Below are 21,101 nucleotides of genomic sequence, written 5' to 3'. Positions count from 1 at the left end.
ATGGCGGCTAGGTGAGACAGGGCAAAAAAACACCTCTGTGAAAAATACCAGATAAAAACCAGAAAGGGACCCAGAACACCACTTCCAGCAATGCACCAGCTGGAAAAGGTCTGCTAAATCCACAGGGACCGTGCATTTGGTGAAACCAGGAGCCTGCATTCTGAAACAAATGAGTGAGCCGGCTGAAAGTCCCGCAGCCTTGCTGCGGTGTGGGGAAATGGTGGGCTAGCATTTGGAGATGGACTAGTTCTTTAAAAAAAAAAAAAAAAAAGCCCGGGAGTGGCTGTACAACGGGGAGAGCCGTGCAGTGAAGCATGGCGGGAGCGGGCTGGGCTAACACCTCGGTGTCTGGCGTGGAGGATACCCCTTCCCACACCCGCTGCTGATTGTCTCAAGACCAGAGGAGCAGAGGGGAGCCAAAAGAAAAAAAACTGCATTCCTTGCAGCTGTCTCCCCAGCAGGCAAGGGATGCTCCTGCCTGGGGCTGGACCCACAGCCCAGAGCCGTGCCAAGAAACCCAGTGTGATGGGGAATCTTTCCCGCAGCACTACACACAAGCCACAATATCGGCCGTGGACAGTGGCCTTTAATACACCCACAGCTGATTGTCCCGGAGCTGGGAGGGCGGAGCTGTGCGAAAAGGGGGAAGTTAATGCATCCCATTCAACCATCTTTGAAGCAGGCTGGGAGTGCCCCTGCACGGCCCAGCGACCCAGGGCTTCCCTGGAGGGCCAGCGTGCACTAGTGACATGGCACAGCCCTCCCTCAGCAGAGGTCCTGGAAGAGCACAGCTGGGAAGGGGGAACCACTTGGAAATCCCAGGGACCCTACACGAATACAAAGGACTTGTGAGTCAGCGGCAGAGATAATCGGTGGAAAGACTGAAATGAAGGCTTAGGCTCCTGCAATAGCCTTAAATCTCTGGGAACACCTGGGAAGTTTGATTATTAAAGCTGCCCTGCCTGCCTAACCACCCAGACACACACCCCACATTCACGGCAGACAGCACCAGCAACACACCCAAACTTGGTGCACCGATTGGACCCCACAAGAATCAGACCCCCACACACCACAAAGACAAAGTGGGGGAGAACTGACTTGAGGGGAATAGGTGACTCACAGACGCCATCTGCTAGTTAGTTAGAGAAAGTGTATGCCACCAAGCTGCAGTTCTGTCAAATTAGGGATCAAGTAAAGCAAATGCCAAGAGGCCAAAAACAACAGAAAATCTTAAAGCATATGATAAAACCAGACAATATGGAGAACCCAAACCAAAACACCCAAATCAAAAGATCAGAAGACACACAGTACTTGGCACAATAAATCAAAGAATTACAGACAGGTAACAAGAGCATGGCTCAGGATATAAAGGACATGAAGTAGAGCATGGCACAGGATATAAAGGCCATAAAGAAGACCCTAGAAGAGCATAAAGAAGAAATTGCAAGAGTAAATTAAAAAAACAAATAGAAGATCTTATGGAAATAAAAGAAACTGTTGGCCAAATTAAAAAGACTCTGGATACTCATAATACAAGATTAGAGGAAGTTGAACAAAAACTCAGCCTCCTCGAGGACCACAGAACAGAAAATGAAAGAACAAAAGAAAGAATGGTGAAAAAAATCGAAAAAAATTGAAATGGATCTCAGGGATATGATAGATAAAATAAAACATCCAAATTTAAGACTCATTGGTGTCCCAGAAGGGGAAGAGAAGGGTAAAGGTCTAGAAAGAGTATTCAAAGAAATTGTTGGGGAAAACTTCCCAAACCTTCTATACAATATAAATACACGAAGCATAAATGCTCAGCGAACTCCAAATAGAATAAATCCAAATAAACCCACTCCAAGACATATTCTGATCAGACTGTCAAATACTGAAGAAAAGGAGCAAGTTCTGAAGGCAGCAAGAGAAAAGCAATTCACCACATACAAAGGAAACAACATAACACTAAGTAGTGACTACTCAGCGGCCACCATGAGGCAAGAAGGCAGTGGCATGACATTTTTAAAACTCTGAGAGAGAAAAATTTCCAACCAAGAATACTTCATCCAGCAAAACTCTCCTTCAAATTTGAGGGAGAGCTTAAATTTTTCACAGACAAACAAATGCTGAGAGATTTTGCTAATAAAAGACCCGCCCTTCTTCAAATACTAAAGGGAGCCCTACTGACAGAGAAAAAATCTGAGGGACTTCACGACCAGTAGATCAGTCCTATAAGAAATGCTAAAGGGAGTTGAGCAGGCTGAAAGGAAGGGACACTAAACAATTGACTGAAACTACATGAAGAAATAAAGATTTCCAGTAAAGATCACATGGTAAATATAAATACCAATACTACTGTATTTTTGATTTATAACTCCACTGTTTACTTCCTACAGGATCTAAAATACATAAACTGTAATGATAAATCAGTGGTTTTGGACTCAACGTAAAATATGTCATTTTTGACAAGAACTGCATGAAAGTGGGGGAATGAGGGAGTATAAAAACATAGTTTATGTGTCATATTGAAGTTAAGTTGGTATCAAAGAAAAACAAGATTGTTACATATTTAAGATGTTAAATTTAAGCCCCACAGTAAACACAAAGAAAGTATCAGAGAATATGACCATAGAGATGAAAAGTAGAGTAGGGGTTCTGAGAAGTGGGGGAAGGGGCAATGGGGAGTTAAGAAATGAGTGTAGGGTTTCTGTTTGGGGTGAAGGGAAACTTCTAGCAATGGATGGTGGGAAGGTGATAGCATTGCAACTTTCTAAATGTGATTAATCCCACTAATGAAATGGAATGGGAAGATTTAGGCTTTCTATATGTTTCCACAATTGAATAAAAACAAAAAAAAAAAAGTCTGATCAGCGAGAGTAGCAGCGAGCAGCCACCGCCGCGGCGCGTCGTTGCAGTTGCACCATCTGTCAGGAGCCGAGCCGGCGGGGAGGGGGCTGCTGCGGGAGAGGAGGAGGGGTTGCCGCGGGCTAAAGGCCGCCGAGACCCACCCGTCTGCCGGCTGCGGGAGCCAAGGCGAGGCTGCCCTCGCAGTCGCGCGTCCTCCACCGTCCGTGCACGCAGCACTGCTCCCCGCGCACCGAAGACTCCCCGGGTGCACACAAAGCCTCCGCGGCGCCTGGAGGGATCCGGCAGCCGGGCCGGGGACATCCCAGTGCCGCCCCCTCCGCGCTCTCGGAGGCCCCCCGGCTCCGGGGCCCGCCGAGGAGCAGCCGGAGCCACCTCGGCCGAGCTGGAGGAGGGCGGGGAGAGGACCATGTGAATGGGCTCCGGAGCCTGAGCACCGCGCAGTGGGATCCAGTAGGGTTAAGAGAAAGGGAGACCAGAGAGTCGACACAGACCCAGATGCTTGGAGATGCAGACAGGAAGATGTTTGGAAATGCTAAGCTAAGAGATGAAGCCCAGAGTTGGCCCCAGAGAAGCTAAGTGAGAACCCACAGACATTTAAAGAGAAAACCACTGGAATCAGAAGCTGAAAGCAACACAACCTGGGAGCAGAGGAGAAGCAGACACCAGCCATATGCCTTCCCAGCTGACAGAGGTGTTCCAGACGCCATTGGCCTTTCTTCAGTGAAGTTACTCCTCCAGGAAAGTAGGTAGAAAGCCAGGAACTGCGTGGACTGGACACCACAGAGCAATCTGACTTTGGGCATACTTCATACAACACTCATGAAAACGTGGACCTGCTAAGATCAGCGAAATCTGTAAGTTTTTGTGGCCAGGGGACCCACACCCCTCCCTGCCAGGTTCAGTCCCGTGAGAGGAGGGGCTGTCAGCTCCGGGAAGGAGAAGGGAGAACTGCAGTGGCAGCCCTTAACGGAAACTCATTCTACTGATCCAAACTCCAACCATAGATAGACTGAGACCAGACACCAGAGAATCTGAGAGCAGCCAGCCCAGCAGAGAGGAGACAGGCATAGAAAAAAACAGCACGAAAAACTCCAAAATAAAAGCGGAGGATTTTTGGAGTTCTGGTGAACATAGAAAGGGGAAGGGCAGAGCTCAGGCCTTGAGGCTCACATGCAAATCCCGAAGAAAAGCTGATATCTCTGCCCTGTGGACCTTTCCTTAATGGCCCTAATTGCTTTGTCTCTTAGCATTTCAATAACCCATTAGATCTGTGAGGAGGGCCCTTTTTTTTTTTTAATCCTTTTTTCTTTTTCTAGAACAATTACTCGAAGAAGCCCAATACAGAAAGCTTCAAAGACTTCCAATTTGGGCAGGTCAAGACAAGAGCAGAACTAAGAGAGCTCTGAGACAAAAGGCAATAATCCAGTGGCTGAGAAAATTCACTAAACACCACAACTTCCCAAAAAAGGGGGGTTGTCCACTCACAGCCATCATCCTGGTGCACAGGAAACACTCCTGCCCATCGCCAGCCCCATAGCCCAGAGCTGCCCCAGACAACGCAGTGTGACGGAAGTGCTGCAAATAACAGGCACACACCACAAAACTGGGCGTGGACATTAGCCTTCCCTGCAACCTCAGTTGATTGTCCCAGAGTTGGGATGGTGGAGCAGTGTGAATTAACAAAGCCCCATTCAGCCATCATTTCAGCAGACTGGGAGCCTCCCTACACAGCCCAGCAGTCCAGAACTACCCTGGGGGGATGGCACTCACCTGTGACATAGCACAGTCATCCCTCAACAGAGGACCAGGGGGTGCACAGCCTGGAAGAGGGACCCACTCGCAAATCTCAGGAGCCATACGCCAATACCAAGGACTTGTGGGTCAGTGGCAGAGACAAACTGTGGCAGGACTGAACTGAAGGATTAGACTATTGCAGCAGCTTTAAAACTCCAGGATCACCAGGGAGATTTGATTGTTACAGCCACGCCCCCTCCCTGACTGCCCAGAAACAAGCCCCATATACAGGGCGGGAAACACCAACTACACACGCAAGCTTGGTACACCAATTGGACCCCACAAGACTCACTCCCCCACTCACCACAAAGGCAAAGCAGGGGAGAACTGGCTTGTGGAGAACAGGTGGCTCGTGGATGCCACCTGCTGGTTAGTTAGAGAAAGTGTACTCCACGAAGCTGTAGATCTGATAAATTAGAGATAAGGACTTCAATTGGTCTACAAATCCTAAAAGAACCCTATCAAGTTCAGCAAATGCCAAGAGGCCAAAAACAACAGAAAATTATAAAGCATATGAAAAAAACAGACGATATGGATAACCCAAGCCCAAGCACCCAAATCAAAAGTTCAGAAGAGACACAGCACCTAGAGCAGCTACTCAAAGAACTAAAGATGAACAATGAGACCATAGTACGGGATACAAAGGATATCAAGAAGACCCTAGAAGAGCATAAAGAATACATTGCAAGACTAAATAAAAAAATAGATGGTCTTATGGAAATTAAAGAAACTGTTGACCAAATTAAAAAGATTCTGGACACACATAGTACAAGACCAGAGGAAGGTGAACAACAAATCAGTGACCTGGAAGATGACAGAATGAAAATGAAAGCATAAAAGAAAGAATGGGGAAAAAAATTGAAAAAATCGAAACGGACCTCAGGGATATGGTAGATAATATAAAACGTCCGAATATAATACTCTTTGGTGTTCCAGAAGGGGAAGAAAAGGGTAAAGGTCTAGGAAGAGTATTCAAAGAAATTGTTGGGGAAAACTTCCCAAATCTTCTAAACAACATAAATACACAAATCATAAATGCTCAGCGAACCCCAAATAGAATAAATCCAAATAAACCCACTCCGAGACATATTCTGATCACACTGTCAAACACGGAAGAGAAGGAGCAAGTTCTGAAAGCAGCAAGAGAAAAGCAATTCACCACATACAAAGGAAACGGCATAAGACTAAGTAGTGACTACTCAGCAGCCACCATGGAGGCAAGAAGGCAGTGGCACGATATATTTAAAATTCTGAGTGAGAAAAATTTCCAACCAAGAATACTTTATCCAGCAAAGCTCTCCTTCAGATTTGAGGGAGAGCTTAAATTTTTCACAGACAAACAAATGCTGAGAGAATTTGCTAACAAGAGACCTGCCCTACTGGAGTTACTGAAGGGAGCCCTACAGACAGAGAAACAAAGGACAGAGAGACTTGGAGAAAGGTTCAGTACTAAAGAGATTTGGTATGGGTACAATAAAGGATATTAATAGAGAGAGGGGAAAAATATATATGACAAACATAAACCAAAGGATAAGAAGGCTGATTCAAGAAATGCCTTCACGGTTATAACGTTCAATGTAAATGGATTAAACTCTCCAATTAAAAGATATAGATTTGCAGAATGGATCAAAAAAAAATGAACCATCAATATGTTGCATACAAGAGACTAATACACAGGGAGACAAAGAAATTGAAAGTGAAAGGATGGAAAAAAATATTTCATGCAAGCTAAAGCCAAAAGAAAGCAGGTGTAGCAATATGAATCTCAGATAAAATAGACTTTAAATGCAGGGATGTTTTGAGAGACAAAGAAGGCCACTACATACTAATAAAAGGGGCAATTCAACAAGAAGAATTAACAATCATAAATGTCTATGCGCCCAATCAAGGTGCCACAAAATACATGAGAGAAACACTGGCAAAACTAAAGGAAGCAATTGATGTTTCCAAAATAATTGTGGGAGACTTCAACACATCACTCTCTCCTATAGATAGATAAACCACACAGAGGACCAATAAGGAAATTGAAAACCTAAACAATCTGATAAATGAATTAGATTTAACAGACATATACAGAACATTACATCCCAAATCACCAGGATACACATACTTTTCTAGTGCTCACGGAACTTTCTCCAGAATAGATCATATGCTGGGACATAAAACAAGCCTCAATAAATTTTAAAAGATTGAAATTATTCAAAGCACATTCTCTGACCACAATGGAATAAATTAGAAGTCAATAACCATCAGAGACTTAGAAAATTCACAAATACCTGGAGGTTAAACAACACACTCCTAAACAATCAGTGGGTTAAAGAAGAAATAGCAAGAGAAATTGCTTAATGTATGAAGATGAATGAAAATGAGAACACAACATACCAAAACCTATGGGATGCAGCAAAAGCAGTACTGAGGGGGAAATTTATAGCACTAAATGCATACATTAAAAAGGAAGAAAGAGCCAAAATCAAAGAACTAATGGATCAACTGAAGAAGCTAGAAAATGAACAGCAAACCAATCCTAAACCAAGTAGAAGAAAAGAAATAACAAGGGTTAAAGCAGAAATAAATGACATAGAGAACAAAAAAACAATAGAGAGGATAAATATCACCAAAAGTTGGTTCTTTGAGAAGATCAACAAGATTGACAAGCCCCTAGCTAGACTGACAAAATCAAAAAGAGAGAAGACCCATATAAACAAAATAATGAATGAAACAGGTGACATAACTGCAGATCCTGAAGAAATTAAAAAAATTATAAGAGGATACTGTGAACAACTGTATGGCTACAATCTGGATAATGTAGAGGAAATGGATAATTTCCTGGAAACATATGAACAACCTAGACTGACCAGAGAAGAAATAGAAGACCTCAATCAACCCATCACAAGCAAAGAGATCCAATCAGTCATCAAAAATCTTCCCACAAATAAATGCCCAGGGCCAGATGGCTTCACAGGGGAATTCTACCAAACTTTCCAGAAAGAACTGACACCAATCTTACTCAAACTCTTTCAAAACATTGAAGAAAATGGAACACTACCTAACTCATTTTATGAAGCTAACATCAATCTAATACCAAAACCAGGCAAAGATGCTACAAAAAAGGAAAACTACCGGCCAATCTCCCTAATGAATATAGATGCAAAAATCCTCAAAAAAATACTTGCAAATCGAATCCAAAGACACATTAAAAAAATCATACACTATGACCAAGTGGGGTTCATTCCAGGCATGCAAGGATGGTTCAACATAAGAAAATCAATCAATGTATTACAACACATTAAAAATTCAAAAGGGAAAAATCAAATGATCATCTCAATAGATGCTGAAAAAGCATTTGACAAAATCCAACATCCGTTTTTGATAAAAACACTTCAAAAGGTAGGAACTGAAGGAAACTTCCTCAATATGATAAAGAGCATACATGAAAAACCCACAGCCAGCATAGTACTCAATGGTGAGAGACTGAAAGCCTTCCCTCTAAGATCAGGAACAAGACAAGGATGCCCACTGTCACCACTGTTATTCAACATTGTGCTGGAAGTGCTAGCCAGGGTAATCCGGCAAGACAAGGAAATAAAAGGCATCCAAATTGGAAAAGAAGAAGTAAAACTGTCATTGTTTTCAGATGATATGATCTTATATCTGGAAAACCCTGAGAAATCGACGATACAGCTACTAGAGCTAATAAACAAATTTAGCAAAGTAGCAGGATACAAGATTAATGCACATAAGTCAGTGAGTTTCTATATGCTAGAAATGAACAAACTGAAGAGACACTCAAGAAAAAGATACCATTTTCAATAGCAAGTAAAAAAATCAAGTACCTAGGAATAAACTTAACCAAAGATGTAAAGGACCTATAAAAAGAAAACTACATACTCTACTAAAAGAAATAGAAGGGGACCTTAAAAGATGGAAAAATATTCCATGTTCATGGATAGGAAGGCTAAATGTCATTAAGATGTCAATTCTACCCAAACTCATCTACAGGTTCAGTGCAATCCAAATCAAAATTCCAACAACCTACTTTGCAGACTTGGAAAAGCTAGTTATCAAATTTATTTGGAAAGGGAAGATGCCTCAAATTGCTAAAGACACTCTAAAAAAGAAAAACGAAGTGGGAGGACTTACACTCCCTGACTTTGAAACTTATTATAAAGCCACAGTTGTCAAAACAGCATGGTACTGGCACAAAGATAGACATATAGATCAAAGGAATTGAATTGAGAATTCGGAGATAGACCCTCAGATCTGTGGCTGACTGATCTTTGATAAGGCCCCCAAAGTCACTGAACTGAGTCATAATGGTCTTTTCAACAAATGGGGCTGGGAGAGTTGGATATCCATATCCAAAAGAATGAAAGAGGACCACTACCTCACACCCTACACAAAAATTAACTCAAAATGGACCAAAGATCTCAATATAAAAGAAGGTACCATAAAACTCCTAGAAGATAATGTAGGAAAACATCTTCAGGACCTTGTATTAGGCGGCCACTTCCTAGACTTTACACCCAAAGCACAAGAAACAAAAGAAAAAATAGATAAATGGGAACTCCTCAAGCTTACAAGTTGCTGCACCTCAAAGGAATTTCTCAAAAAGGTAAAGAGGCAGCCAACTCAATGGGAAAAAATTTTTGGAAACCATGTATCTGACAAAAGACTGATATCTTCCATATATAAAGAAATCCTACAACTCATTGACAGTAGTACAGACAGCCCAATTATAAAATGGGCAAAAGATATGAAAAGACAGTTCTCTGAAGAGGAAATACAAATGGCCAAGAAACACATGAAGAACTGTTCAGCTTCACTAGCTGTTAGAGAGATGCAAATTAAGACCACAATGAGATACCATCTAACACCGATTAGAATGGCTGCCATTAAACAAACAGGAAACTACAAATGCTGGAGGGGATGTGAAGAAATTGGAACTCTTATTCATTGTTGGTGGGACTGTATAATGGTTCAGCCACTCTGGAAGTCAGTCTGGCAGTTCCTTAGAAAACTAGATATAGAGTTACCATTCGATCCAGGGATTGCACTTCTCGGTATATACCCGGAAGATCGGAAAGCAGTGACACGAACAGATATCTGCACGCCAATGTTCATAGCAGCATTATTCACAATTGCCAAGAGATGGAAACAAACCCAAATGTCCTTCAACAGATGAGTGGATAAATAAAACGTGGTATATACACACGATGGAATACTATGCGGCAGTAAGAAGGAACGATCTCGTGAAACATATGACAACATGGATGAACCTTGAAGACATAATGCTGAGCGAAATAAGCCAGGCACAAAAAGAGAAATATTATATGCTACCACTAATGTGAACTTTGAAAAATGTAAAACAAATGGTTTATAATGTAGAATGTAGAGGAACTAGCAATAGAGAGCAATTAAGGAAGGGGGAACGATAATCCAAGAAGAACAGATAAGCTATTTAACGTTCTGGGGATGCCCAGGAATGACTATGGTCTTTTAATTTCTGATGGATATAGTAGGAACAAGTTCCCAGAAATGTTGCTATATTAGGTAACTTTCTTGAGGTATAGTAGGAACATGTTGGAAGTAAAGCAGTTATCTTAGATTAGTTGTCTTTTTCTTACTCCCTTGTTATGGTCTCTTTGAAATGTTCTTTTATTGTATGTTTTTTTTTTTTAATTTTTTTTTTATACAGTTGACTTAAAAAAAAAAAAAAACAAGGATAAAAATATGTAGAGCCCCTTAAGGAGCCTGTGGAGAATGCAGAGGTATTGGCCTACCCCACCTCGATGGTTGCTAATATGACCACAGACACAGGGGACTGGTGGTTTGATGGGTTGAGCCCTCTACCATAGGCTTTACCCTTGGGAAGGTGGTTGCTGCATAGGAGAGGCTAGGCCTCCCTATAATTGTGCCTAAGAGACTCCTCCCGAATGCCTCTTTGTTGCTCAGATGTGGCCCTCTCTCTCTAGGTAAGCCAACTTGAAAGGTGAAATCACTGCCCTCCCCCCTACATGGGATCAGACACCCAGGGGAGTGAATCTCCCTGGCAATGTGGAATATGACTCCCAGGGAGGAATGTAGACCTGGCATTGTGGGACGGAGAACATCTTCTTGACCAAAAGGGGGATGTGAAAGGCAATGAAATAAACTTCAGTGGCAGAGAGATTCCAAAAGGAGCCGAGAGGTCACTCTGGTGGGCACTCTTACGCACAATTTAGACAACCCTTTTTAGGTTCTAAAGAATTGGGGTAGCTGGTGGTGGATACCTGAAACTATCAAACTACAACCCAGAACCCATGAATCTCGAAGACAATTGTATAAAAATGTAGCTTATGAGGGGCGACAATGGGATTGGGAAAGCCATAAGGACCACACTCCACTTTGTCTAGTTTATGGATGGATGAGTAGAAAAATAGGGGAAGGAAACAAACAAACAGACAAAGGTACCCAGTGTTCTTTTTTACTTCAATTGCTCTTTTTCACTTTAATTATTATTCTTGTTATTTTTGTGTGTGTGCTAATGAAGGTGTCAGGGATTGATTTAGGTGATGAATGTACAACTATGTAATGGTACTGTGAACAATCGAATGTATGATTTGTTTTGTATGACTGCGTGGTATGTGAATATATCTCAATAAAATGAAGATTAAAAAAAAAAAAGGCAGTCTAAATAGATGACAGTTAAATGCCAAGGATGATCCTGGATGGGATCTGAGGATGGAGGAGAGGAGGCTCAAAGGGACACAGATGGGACATAAGGAAAAAAAAAAGGAAATATAGAATGTAAGCTTTATATCAAGGTTGAATTTCTTGAACTTCTTAGCTGCGTTTAATGGGATTGCATAAAAGAATGTTCTTGTTCATGGGAAATGTATATGTGAGTTATATTGTTTTTTCAAGGATGTGTGCAGCTTGCTCTCATATGTTCAGAAGACAGAGCAATAGAAGATGGATGATAGGGAGGTAAAGAAAGAAATGGTGCTGTGACAGGATGTTAAAGGTACTGGATCGGGGTATCAGGGAGGGGGGTCAGGGTATGCTGGAGTTCTATGTATGGGGTTTGTACTGTTTTTGCAACTGTTCCTGTAAGTTTGAATTTATCTCAAAATAAAATTTCTTATTAAAAAAAAAAAGAAAAAAAAGTAATCAGATTTGTTTAACTGATTTGTTTGGTTTTTATCTGCTGAATCTTTGGGAGGTTTTCCAGAACTGAAACTCTGCCACATTAAACTTGATCAGTGTTTGAAATGAGTTTAATTTCTGATAAAATGAAACAGTCTGAAGCAGGTGTTGTGAGAAAAGTCTCTGGAGTCATTCTGCTGGGACTAACTCCTGGCTCCAGCACTTCCAACCTGTGTGACCTTGGGAAGTTCCTTTACAGTGACCTGGGACAGCTCCTTTATTCTCTTTTTAAGAATATGAGGGCATGCATTATCACTGTCTTCCTCCAGATTCTAGCTTGTTTATTCACTCTCTCAATGGTGTATTTCAAAAATAGAATTTCCACATTTCAGTGAAATCTAATTTATCATTTTTTCCTTTATGATCAGTTCTTATAGATCATATTGAAGAAATCTTTGCTTTATGGACAGTGCTTGTAGGTCATAATGGAGAAATCTTTGCCTAATGGTAAATCATGAAGGTATTCTCCTTTATATTCTTCTAGAAGCTTTATTGTTTTACCCTACAAATTAAGGGATTGATCCTTTCCAAATTAATTTTTGTGTATGGGGTGAGGTGAGGATGGAACTTCATTTTTTTTCCATACAGATATGCAATTGTCCTGCATTATTTATTGAATAAAAGCATTCTTCACCCACTGAATTTCCAGTAGAACTTTGTATAGATCAAGTAACCATTTATGTGTGGGGGTATTTCTGGATTCACCAGTCTTCCATTGGTCTTTTTGTCCTTGTGCTAATACCACAGTGTCCTAATAGTAAAGCTTTAGTGTAAGTCTTAAAATTTGGTATTGAGAGCCCTAACTTTGTGTTTATTCTTTAATATTTGCCTTGGCCCTTTAAGGTCTGTTGCATTTCTGTATAAATACAAGATGGTATGTCTCTGAACAGACCACAATCTCATGAAAAATACAAATAATTATTTATTTTTTTAAATGTAGTAAAACATTTATGTAGCAAATAAGTATAGTTCAGTCATGACTTGAATGCAATTTTATTCCGATATATTCACATACCATACAATCATCCAAAGTGTACCATTGCTTACAGTATCCACATATTGTTGTGTATTCATCACCACAGTCAATTTTTGAACATTTTCATTACTCCAAAAAAAGAAAGATAAAAGTAAAAAGGAACACCCAAAACATCCCTTACCCCTTGGCTAGTTTGGTTATACTACGTCCCTCCAAAAACCATATTCTTTGATGCCATCTTTTGGGGGCAAATGTATTAATGTTGATTAGATTGGAATCCTTTGAGTGTTTCCATGGAGATGTGACTCAATCAACTGTGAGTGAAACATTTGATTGGATAATTTCCATGGAGGTATTACCCTGCCCATTCAGGGTGGGTGTTAATTGGATCACTAGAGTCATATAAGGGAATTCAAGGACAGAAGGACCTCAGAGAAACTGACAGTAATATTTTGGAGGAGCTGCAGCTTACCAAGACATTTTGGAGAACACAACCCAGGAGCAAGCAGACACCTAGAGAGGAACGTTGTGGGAGAAAGCCATTTTGAAACCAGAACTCCAGAGCAGACACCAGCCACGTGCCTTCCAAGCTAACAGAGGTTTTCCAAACGCCAATGGCCATCCTTCAGTGAAAGTACCAGATTGTAGATGCCTTACCTTGGACACTTTATGGCCTTCAGACTGTAACTTTGTAACCAAATATACTCCCTTTATAAAAGCCAATCCATTTCTGGTATTTTGCATAACAGAACACACGTATACCCCCCCCCATTATTCATTTACTTTTTGTTTCCATTTTTCTACTTATCTCTCCTGTGCCAGTTTGAATATATTATGTCCCCAGAAAAAGCCATGTTCTTTAATGCAGTCTTGTGGGGGCAGACTTATTAGTCTTTTGATTAGGGTGGAACCTTCTGATTGAATGTTTCCATGGAGACATGACACACTCAACTGTGGGTGAGACCTTTTGATTAGATCATTTCCATGGAAGTGTGGCTCCACCCATTCAGACTGTGTCTAGATTAGCTGACTGGAGAACTTAAGAGAGCTCAAGAACCAACACAGAGGCAGATGCTTGGAGACACTTGGAGATGCAGACATAAAGACATTTGGAGATACTAACCTAAGAGATGAAGCCCAGAATTTGCCCCACAAAAGCTTAGAGAGGACTCCCAGGGCTTAGAGAGAAATGCCGCAGGAGAACCAAGCTGAGAGCTGAGAGAAGCTAAGAGAGACAGAAGCACAGAGACATTTTGCAGAAAGCCACTTTGAAACCAGAACCCAGGAACAAAGGACCAGCAGATGCCAGCCATGTGCCTTCCCAACTGACAGAGGTGTTCCAGATGCCATCAGCCTTTCTTCAGTGAAAGTATCCTCTTATTGATGACTTAGTTTAGACATTTTTATGGCCTTAGAACTGTAAATTTGTAATCTAATAAATTCCCTTTATAAAAGCCAATCCATTTCTGGTATTTTGCATAATGGCAGCATTAGCAAACTGGAATATGTCTATATGCTGGATGAAGGGAGTGTGAGCCACAAGGTTTTCACAATCACACAGTCACACCATGTAAGCCATGTAGTTATACAATCATCTTCAAGAATCAGGTCTATTGGATTGCAGTTCAACAGTTTCAGGTATTTCCTTCTAGCTTTTCTAATACAGTAAAAACTAAAAAGAGATATCTGTGTGATGCATAAGAATAACCTCCAAAATGACCTCTCAACTCCACTTGAAATCTCTCAGCCACTGAAACTTTACTTTTTTTCATTTCTCTTCCCCCTTTTGGTCAAGAAGACTTTCTCAATCCCATGATGTTGAGTTCAGGCTCATCCCTGGGAGTCATGTCCCACATTGCCAGGGAGATTTACAGCCCTGGGACTCATGTCCCACTTAGGGGGGAGTGCAGCAAGTCCACCTGTGAGCTGGATAGAGAGAGAGGCCACATCTAAGCAACAAAAGAGGTTCTCTGGGGGTGACTCTTAGGCACAATTGTAAGTAGGCTTAGTTTCTCCTTTGCAATAACGAGCTTCATAAGGGCAAGCCCCAAGATCGAGGGCTCAGCCTACTAAATTAGTAGTCCCCAGTTCTTGTGAGAATATCAGAAATTCCCCAGGTGGGGAAGTTTAATATTTCCACATTTTCCCCATCCCTCAAAGGGGCTTTGCAAATACTTTTTTATTCTCTGTCCACATTACTCTGAGATGTATTGGGGCTTCATACCAACCTGTACAAACCAAACAGATCTCACTCTCTATTCAAGGTTCCATGTAATTATGGTGTTTCAATAAACTGATCATATGAATTAAGTTATATAGTGTGCAACAGAAAATATAGACTTTGCACCAAATAAACATCTCATCCTTTAGTCTCACACAGAAGTTGAAGTTTTAAAACACAGTCAATATCATCTTTTATCCTTTACTCTGATTTACCTTTGTCCTAACCAAGTCCATTTCGTTCAGATTTCTAACTGAAGTTTGATCTCTTTTTCAGCTTCTTTAACAGTTGTTGTATGGGGTAATGCTGACATTTACAGCTGCTGAACTCTGGCTTTAAGTCTTAGATGTAACACAGATAACTGAAGTTCCAGGGACTGATCAGATTATGCACAAAGAGCTCAGCATCTCGAATTTAGAAATAACCATTACAACTGTATCTTGAATAGATGTGGCTGCTGTAAGAGCTTACAATCTAGGAAAACTTTACTGTAAGCCTTCCCCTGTTAACCTGTGCTTTCAGATTCAATTGTCAGAGTTTTCACATTATAGTTAGTCCATATTAGTGAGCCATTGTGATGTTTATCTTTTTGTTTCAGGCTTATTTCACTGAACAAACTGTCCTCAAGATCCGTTTGCCTAGCTGCATGCCTCAAGTCATGACTTTCAATCTACATTATAAGTTCTGAGATTTAGCCTTTTAACAAAATAGATGTTATTGTTTAGAAGTGTTTTAAATTCACAGAAAAACTGAGAAAAGAAACAGAATTCCCATATACTCTGCACTCAATTTCCTCTATTATTAATATCTTACAATAGTATGATTCAGTGTTACAACTGAAGAACCAATATTGATAACATGAATGTTAAATAAAGTCTACTCTTTCAGATTTCCTTAATTTTTACTTAATGTCCTTTTTCACTGTTCCAGGATCCTATCCAATATAGCACATTACATTTAGTTGTCATATCTATTTAGGCTCCTCTTGGTTGGGACAGTTTCTCAGACTTTCCTTGTTTTTGGTGACCTCAACATTTTTGAGGAGTACTATTCAGGTATTTTGTAAGATGGCCCTTCAATGGAATTTGTCTAATTTTTTTCACATGATGAGCCTGGGGTTATGAATTTTGGGGAGGAACAATTGTTTACTACCCTGCGATGTCTTTAAAGAGTCAGATCTGGGGGCATGCCTCACTTGGGTGCAGAGCAAACATGTTCTGTTTTTATAAATCAAAAGTTTATTGTAAAAATTAGCATGGAAACACAGAGAAAGTGTTTCTCTCCTGGGTGCTCTAGGGCAGTTTCACAAGAGAGGAATGCTTGGCTGGAATATATCCAGAAATGAGTTAAGAGGTACTGTGAGGAGAAGCATCAACACGTGCGGAGACATACGGTCCAAAGGTTGATGTTGGGGAAGACAAGGAAAATGGCTGATGGAGCCAGCTTGTGAAGGATGGCCCCTGGGGCAGAGTCTCTTAGTGCTCCCCAATACCATGCTCTCCTCTTCTCCCCAGAAGCACAGCTAGACAACATTGCTCAGACTCCATTGCAGTGAAGTGGATGGATTCTTGCTAATGGGATCAGAATGGAAACAAGCTCTTTCCTCACTCTGTTTCCTCGTCTCCTGGCTAAATGGAGAGAATGCCAAGGGCCTCTTGGGGACAGTGCCACAGTTGAGAGGACCTTGGGCCCTTGAGTATTCGGCTGTGTAGAACAAAGAAGATATCTCATGAGAAGATACTTGGGGAACCAAGAAGGGTTGTGAGGCTACTGCAGTGGTCCAGGAAAGAGATGGTGTTATGGATTGAATTGTGTCCTCCAAAAAGATATGGCGAAGTCTCAATCCCTAGTACCTCAGAATTCTACCCTATATGGAAATAGGGTCATTAGAGATGGAATTAGGAAAGTTAAAATATGGTCATCCTGGCATGGGGTGGGTCCTTCATTCAATGTCTGTGTCCTTATAAGAAGGGGAAATTTGGTTACAGGCAGAGAGACAGAGAGGAAAAAGCCAGGTAATGACTGAGGCAGAGGATGCCATGAATCGGCAGCGAGCCACATCCAGACTCTAAAGAGGCATGGAAAAGATTCTTCCCTGTGAACCTCAGAGGAAGCATAGCCCTACTGACACCTTGATCTGGGCTTCTAGCCTCCAGAACTATGAGATAATAAATTTCTATTGTTTTAAGCCATTCAGTTTTTGGTACTTTGTTCCTGCAGTCCTGAGAAACTAAGAGAGATGGTGAGAATACAAACCCAGGAGACGGCACTGGGGACAGAGAGGAGGCTCCCCTGACCCCAGCTGATTTTATCTAATGATCCTCTTCAGAAGATGCTTCTATCAATGATATTTTGTGCATAAAACTCATCCATAATGCACAGTTAGCTTTTGATAATTTTGGAAGCACATTTTAGAAAATACATCAATAAAAGCAATTCTGTTGCAGAAGGAAGAAAGGCTTTATTTCAGGGTTCCCTGGAGTAACCATCTGAGTGTAACAGTCTGGTTCCAAAATGGATTCACCTCTCATATTAAGTCCAATCCCCTTCATTGTCACTACCACAATAAAATATTGTATTTGTGTTCTTTTTTTCTTACAAACATCCCAAAGTTCTGTTTTTGATCTAGAAGTAAGGACTTGAGGCTATTTATTCTGGGGCTCACTAGAATCGCCTTTCACCCCGTCCTGTGCTGACCTCTCCTCTCCCTTGGCACTCATGGTCCACTGCTCTGGTTTCCCCCTCCATAAATACCCCTTACCCCCCTACCAAAACAAAAATCCTGATAAAGCTCAAGAATTCAGCTTTTACATGCTTACAAAGAACAAATCTCTATAATGTAATAAAGCTTTGGGAAGGCACCTATAACTTACAGCATTTCAGGCTTCAGAAAGCCAAATTTGGCAGAATTCCTGGGTGACCGGGCCTCAGAGGAAGACAGGAGTGCAGCACCCTCTTTGATGTAGACATGAAAACACACTCTAGCTTCACCCCTCCAGGATTCTTTTCCAAGTTGAGTCATTTTGAGGGTGCTTAAGATTTCTAGGGTCAGTAGCCTCTAAAAACCAGGAAAGGGATCAACAAAGTACTCCAGCGTTGAGGGAACTAGCAGCAGCTAAAGTCAGCCAAGAGAAGAAACTCACATTGTTGTGATTCAGTCTACCTCCTGTATATGTAGATGGTAAGAATTTTCAACTACATTCCCACCTGGACATAAAATGCCACATTGTTTTCTCTAAAAAATTAAATTCCACTTTGAACTCCATCCCACCATGTGTGAAAGAAATCTGTCATTTTCAGGACAACTTCACTGCCTGCTCAGAGTTGAGTGAAAACTCAAGGGGTCTGAAAAGTACACACAGAACACATGCACACACATACACATACGTATTTGAGGGTGATTCCTTTTACAAAAAAAGAGCATACTGTATGCATTTTCTACCAAATTCCATTTTTTAAAAAACTTAAAATACATCAGGAACGTCTCTCGGAGACAGATATGACCTTAGTGAAGGGTGGCAGAGCTCAGAAGTGGGAAGAGGTAAAGGGCAGAATAGGGACATCAAGACAAGACTGGTCAAAGTGCTCTTGTATCTCTCGTCAAATGGAGATGAATGGAGATGGGATAGCATTGTGGCAATGACAGGCTTTTCAGTAAAGCTCAAATCCTGGCTCCATCGCTTTCCAGCTGTATGACTTGGGGCCTTAGTTTCACATCTCAAAATAGGAATAATAATAACACTTCCCATCTCATAAGCTTGTTTTGAATATTAAATGAAAAAAGGTATGTTAAGTACCTGAAATAATGTGAGTATAAATAAATGTTAGTGCCTGCCCCTCTGGTAATGATGCTTTTGAGGTGACAAATTCTGGGGCATTAGTGGTGACAATGGAGCAGTCTTTGAAGACAGGCTTTTCTGGCATATTTGTGATCTCTAGATGCTCTTTCTGCTTTCTCCTCTCTCTGCTCTCAAGTCCTCTCTACAAATATAGGAGCTTGGTTTCTTTTACCTGCATAGTTTCCATGAGTATCTTATTTCTCTGTATGACCTCCTCATTAAAGAGTAGATTGTTGTAAATGGTCATTAGATTAAAACAAGTCCAACATGTGCCAGCATGGGTTGTAGACCATGCAGCAAAATTCCTCCCTGAAATTGTGAGCACATTCAATCACTTGAACCTTATGTTCAGGATCATCCTCCTTAAAGCCCTGGCTGTGCTACTGAAAATTGAAGCTCTGAAAGACATACTCAAAAATTACTGCTTAAGAAAACAGGACATCACTGGGTTTGCACTAAATAAAATATGTGGAGGCTGAACCCCTTAACATTAATTCCTCAACAGCTGGTGGAAGGGAGCATACCTAGAGGTAATTTGCATTTGTCTCCTGAGTAAGCTTTTTAATCACAAGAAATTTGACATGAAGCCTATTGAAGTATCTTGCACTTGCATTGGGTAGGACTGATTTCTTTATATGCCTGGGCAAGATAATGCTGCTTATGCAGTGGTTTTCAACAATCACAAGTTTGAATTCGTGTTCCATTTTTCTGTTGCTGGTGCTTGGGCAGGCTGCTGGTTTTTCTTTTCACAATGCTTAGAACTGGGGGGTTCTCTGTCTCTACAATTTCTGTCTTGTGGGTTAGTATGGCTTTTCTGTTGGTTTTTAGTATTGCAGAGAATGCCATTTATCAAATAGGAACACAAGCTTGCAATGATGTCATCATATACCAGCATCTATGAAGACCTCATCTTGGATGTCACCGATAAGCCCACATAAATATTTCCTCAACCCTTACTAAAAGTACCTGAAGTCCATACACTGGTAGCATTGACATCATATTGGCATGTGTTAGAAATGCAGACTGCCAGGCCCCACTCCAGAACCTACTGAGCCAGAATCTACATTTATAACAATATCTTCAGGTGATCCATGTGCACATTAATGCTTAAGAAGCACTACCCTATGCCACCTGGTATTGGACATTTCTGGAGCCATTCTCCAGGTACTTTTACAAACAGGATCCCATTCAATCCTCATGGCAACCTAGCAGGCCAACTATTCTCCCCATTTCACAAGGAGAGAAAAGGAGGCTCAGCAAGATAGAAGTGCTGGCACTTGGAAGAATCAGAATTCAACCCAGTCCCTTGAGGAGTTCTCCATCCTGCTCGTGCATCAGAATAAACTTGGGTTGTTTTTTTTGTTTGTTTGTTTTTTTAAATCAGTTGCCTAAGTCCCTTTGACCTGCTGGCTTAGAATCTCCTGGGATAAGGGTTCCAGTTTCTGTTTTGTAAAAAGCTCCCAGCCTTAGTGCAGCCAAGTCAGGGCCCGCATGTGGTACCATACATCCTCACCCAGCTATGCAGTGGGCCCTCAGGGAAAATCAGATTTTAAATAGCTGGTAACATTTGATATGGCAACTTTCACTCTGCAGTTCTGAGATTTAAAAGTATGTGCCATCGTGGGATGGAGAACATCTTCTTGACGAAAAGGGGGATGTGAAAGGAAATGAAATAAGCTTCAGTGGCAGAGAGATTCCAAAAGGAGCCGAGAGGTCACTCTGGTGGGCACTCTTATGCACAATATAGACAACCCTTTTTACGTTCTAATGAATTGGGGTAGCTGGTGGTGGACACCTGAAGCTATCGAACTACAACCCAGAACCCATGAATCTTGAAGACAATTGTATAAAAATGTGGCTTATGAGGGGGTACAGTGGGATTGGGGGGGCCATGGGGATCACACTCCCCTTTGTCTAGTTTGTGGAAGGATGAGTGGAAAGGTGGGAGAAGGAAACAAACAAACAGACAAGGACGCCCAGTTTTCTTTTTTACTTTAGTTGCTCTTTTTGACTTTAATTATTATTCTGGTTATGTTTGTGTGTGTGGTAATGACGGTGTCGAGGATTGATTTTGGTGATGAATGTACAACTATGTAATGATGCTGTGAAAAATAGAATGTACAGTTTGTTTTGTATGACTGCGTGGTATGTGAATATATCTCAATATAATGAATATTAAAAAAAAAAAAAAAAAGTATGTGCCAGTGTGTTCTCTTCCCATCTATCCCCTAGA

At 41.2% G+C, this 21,101-nt stretch overlaps 1 protein-coding gene across 1 annotated transcript in view; it reads left to right on the top strand.

Moving 5' to 3' along the window:
- The window catches only part of LOC119545125 (serine/arginine-rich splicing factor SR45-like), a 71,491-nt gene continuing 50,390 nt past the window's right edge, over positions 1-21,101 (top strand). Inside the window, exons 1-2 of the mRNA XM_037850725.1 lie at positions 1-11; positions 2,848-3,261. Coding sequence (XP_037706653.1) covers positions 1-11; positions 2,848-3,261 — 425 coding nt within the window. The remainder of the gene's footprint in view (positions 12-2,847; positions 3,262-21,101) is intronic.

This window comes from Choloepus didactylus, chromosome 10 (assembly GCF_015220235.1).
Source record: "Choloepus didactylus isolate mChoDid1 chromosome 10, mChoDid1.pri, whole genome shotgun sequence".
NCBI lineage: Eukaryota > Metazoa > Chordata > Mammalia > Pilosa > Megalonychidae > Choloepus > Choloepus didactylus.
This window is presented reverse-complemented; position numbering and strand designations above follow the sequence as displayed.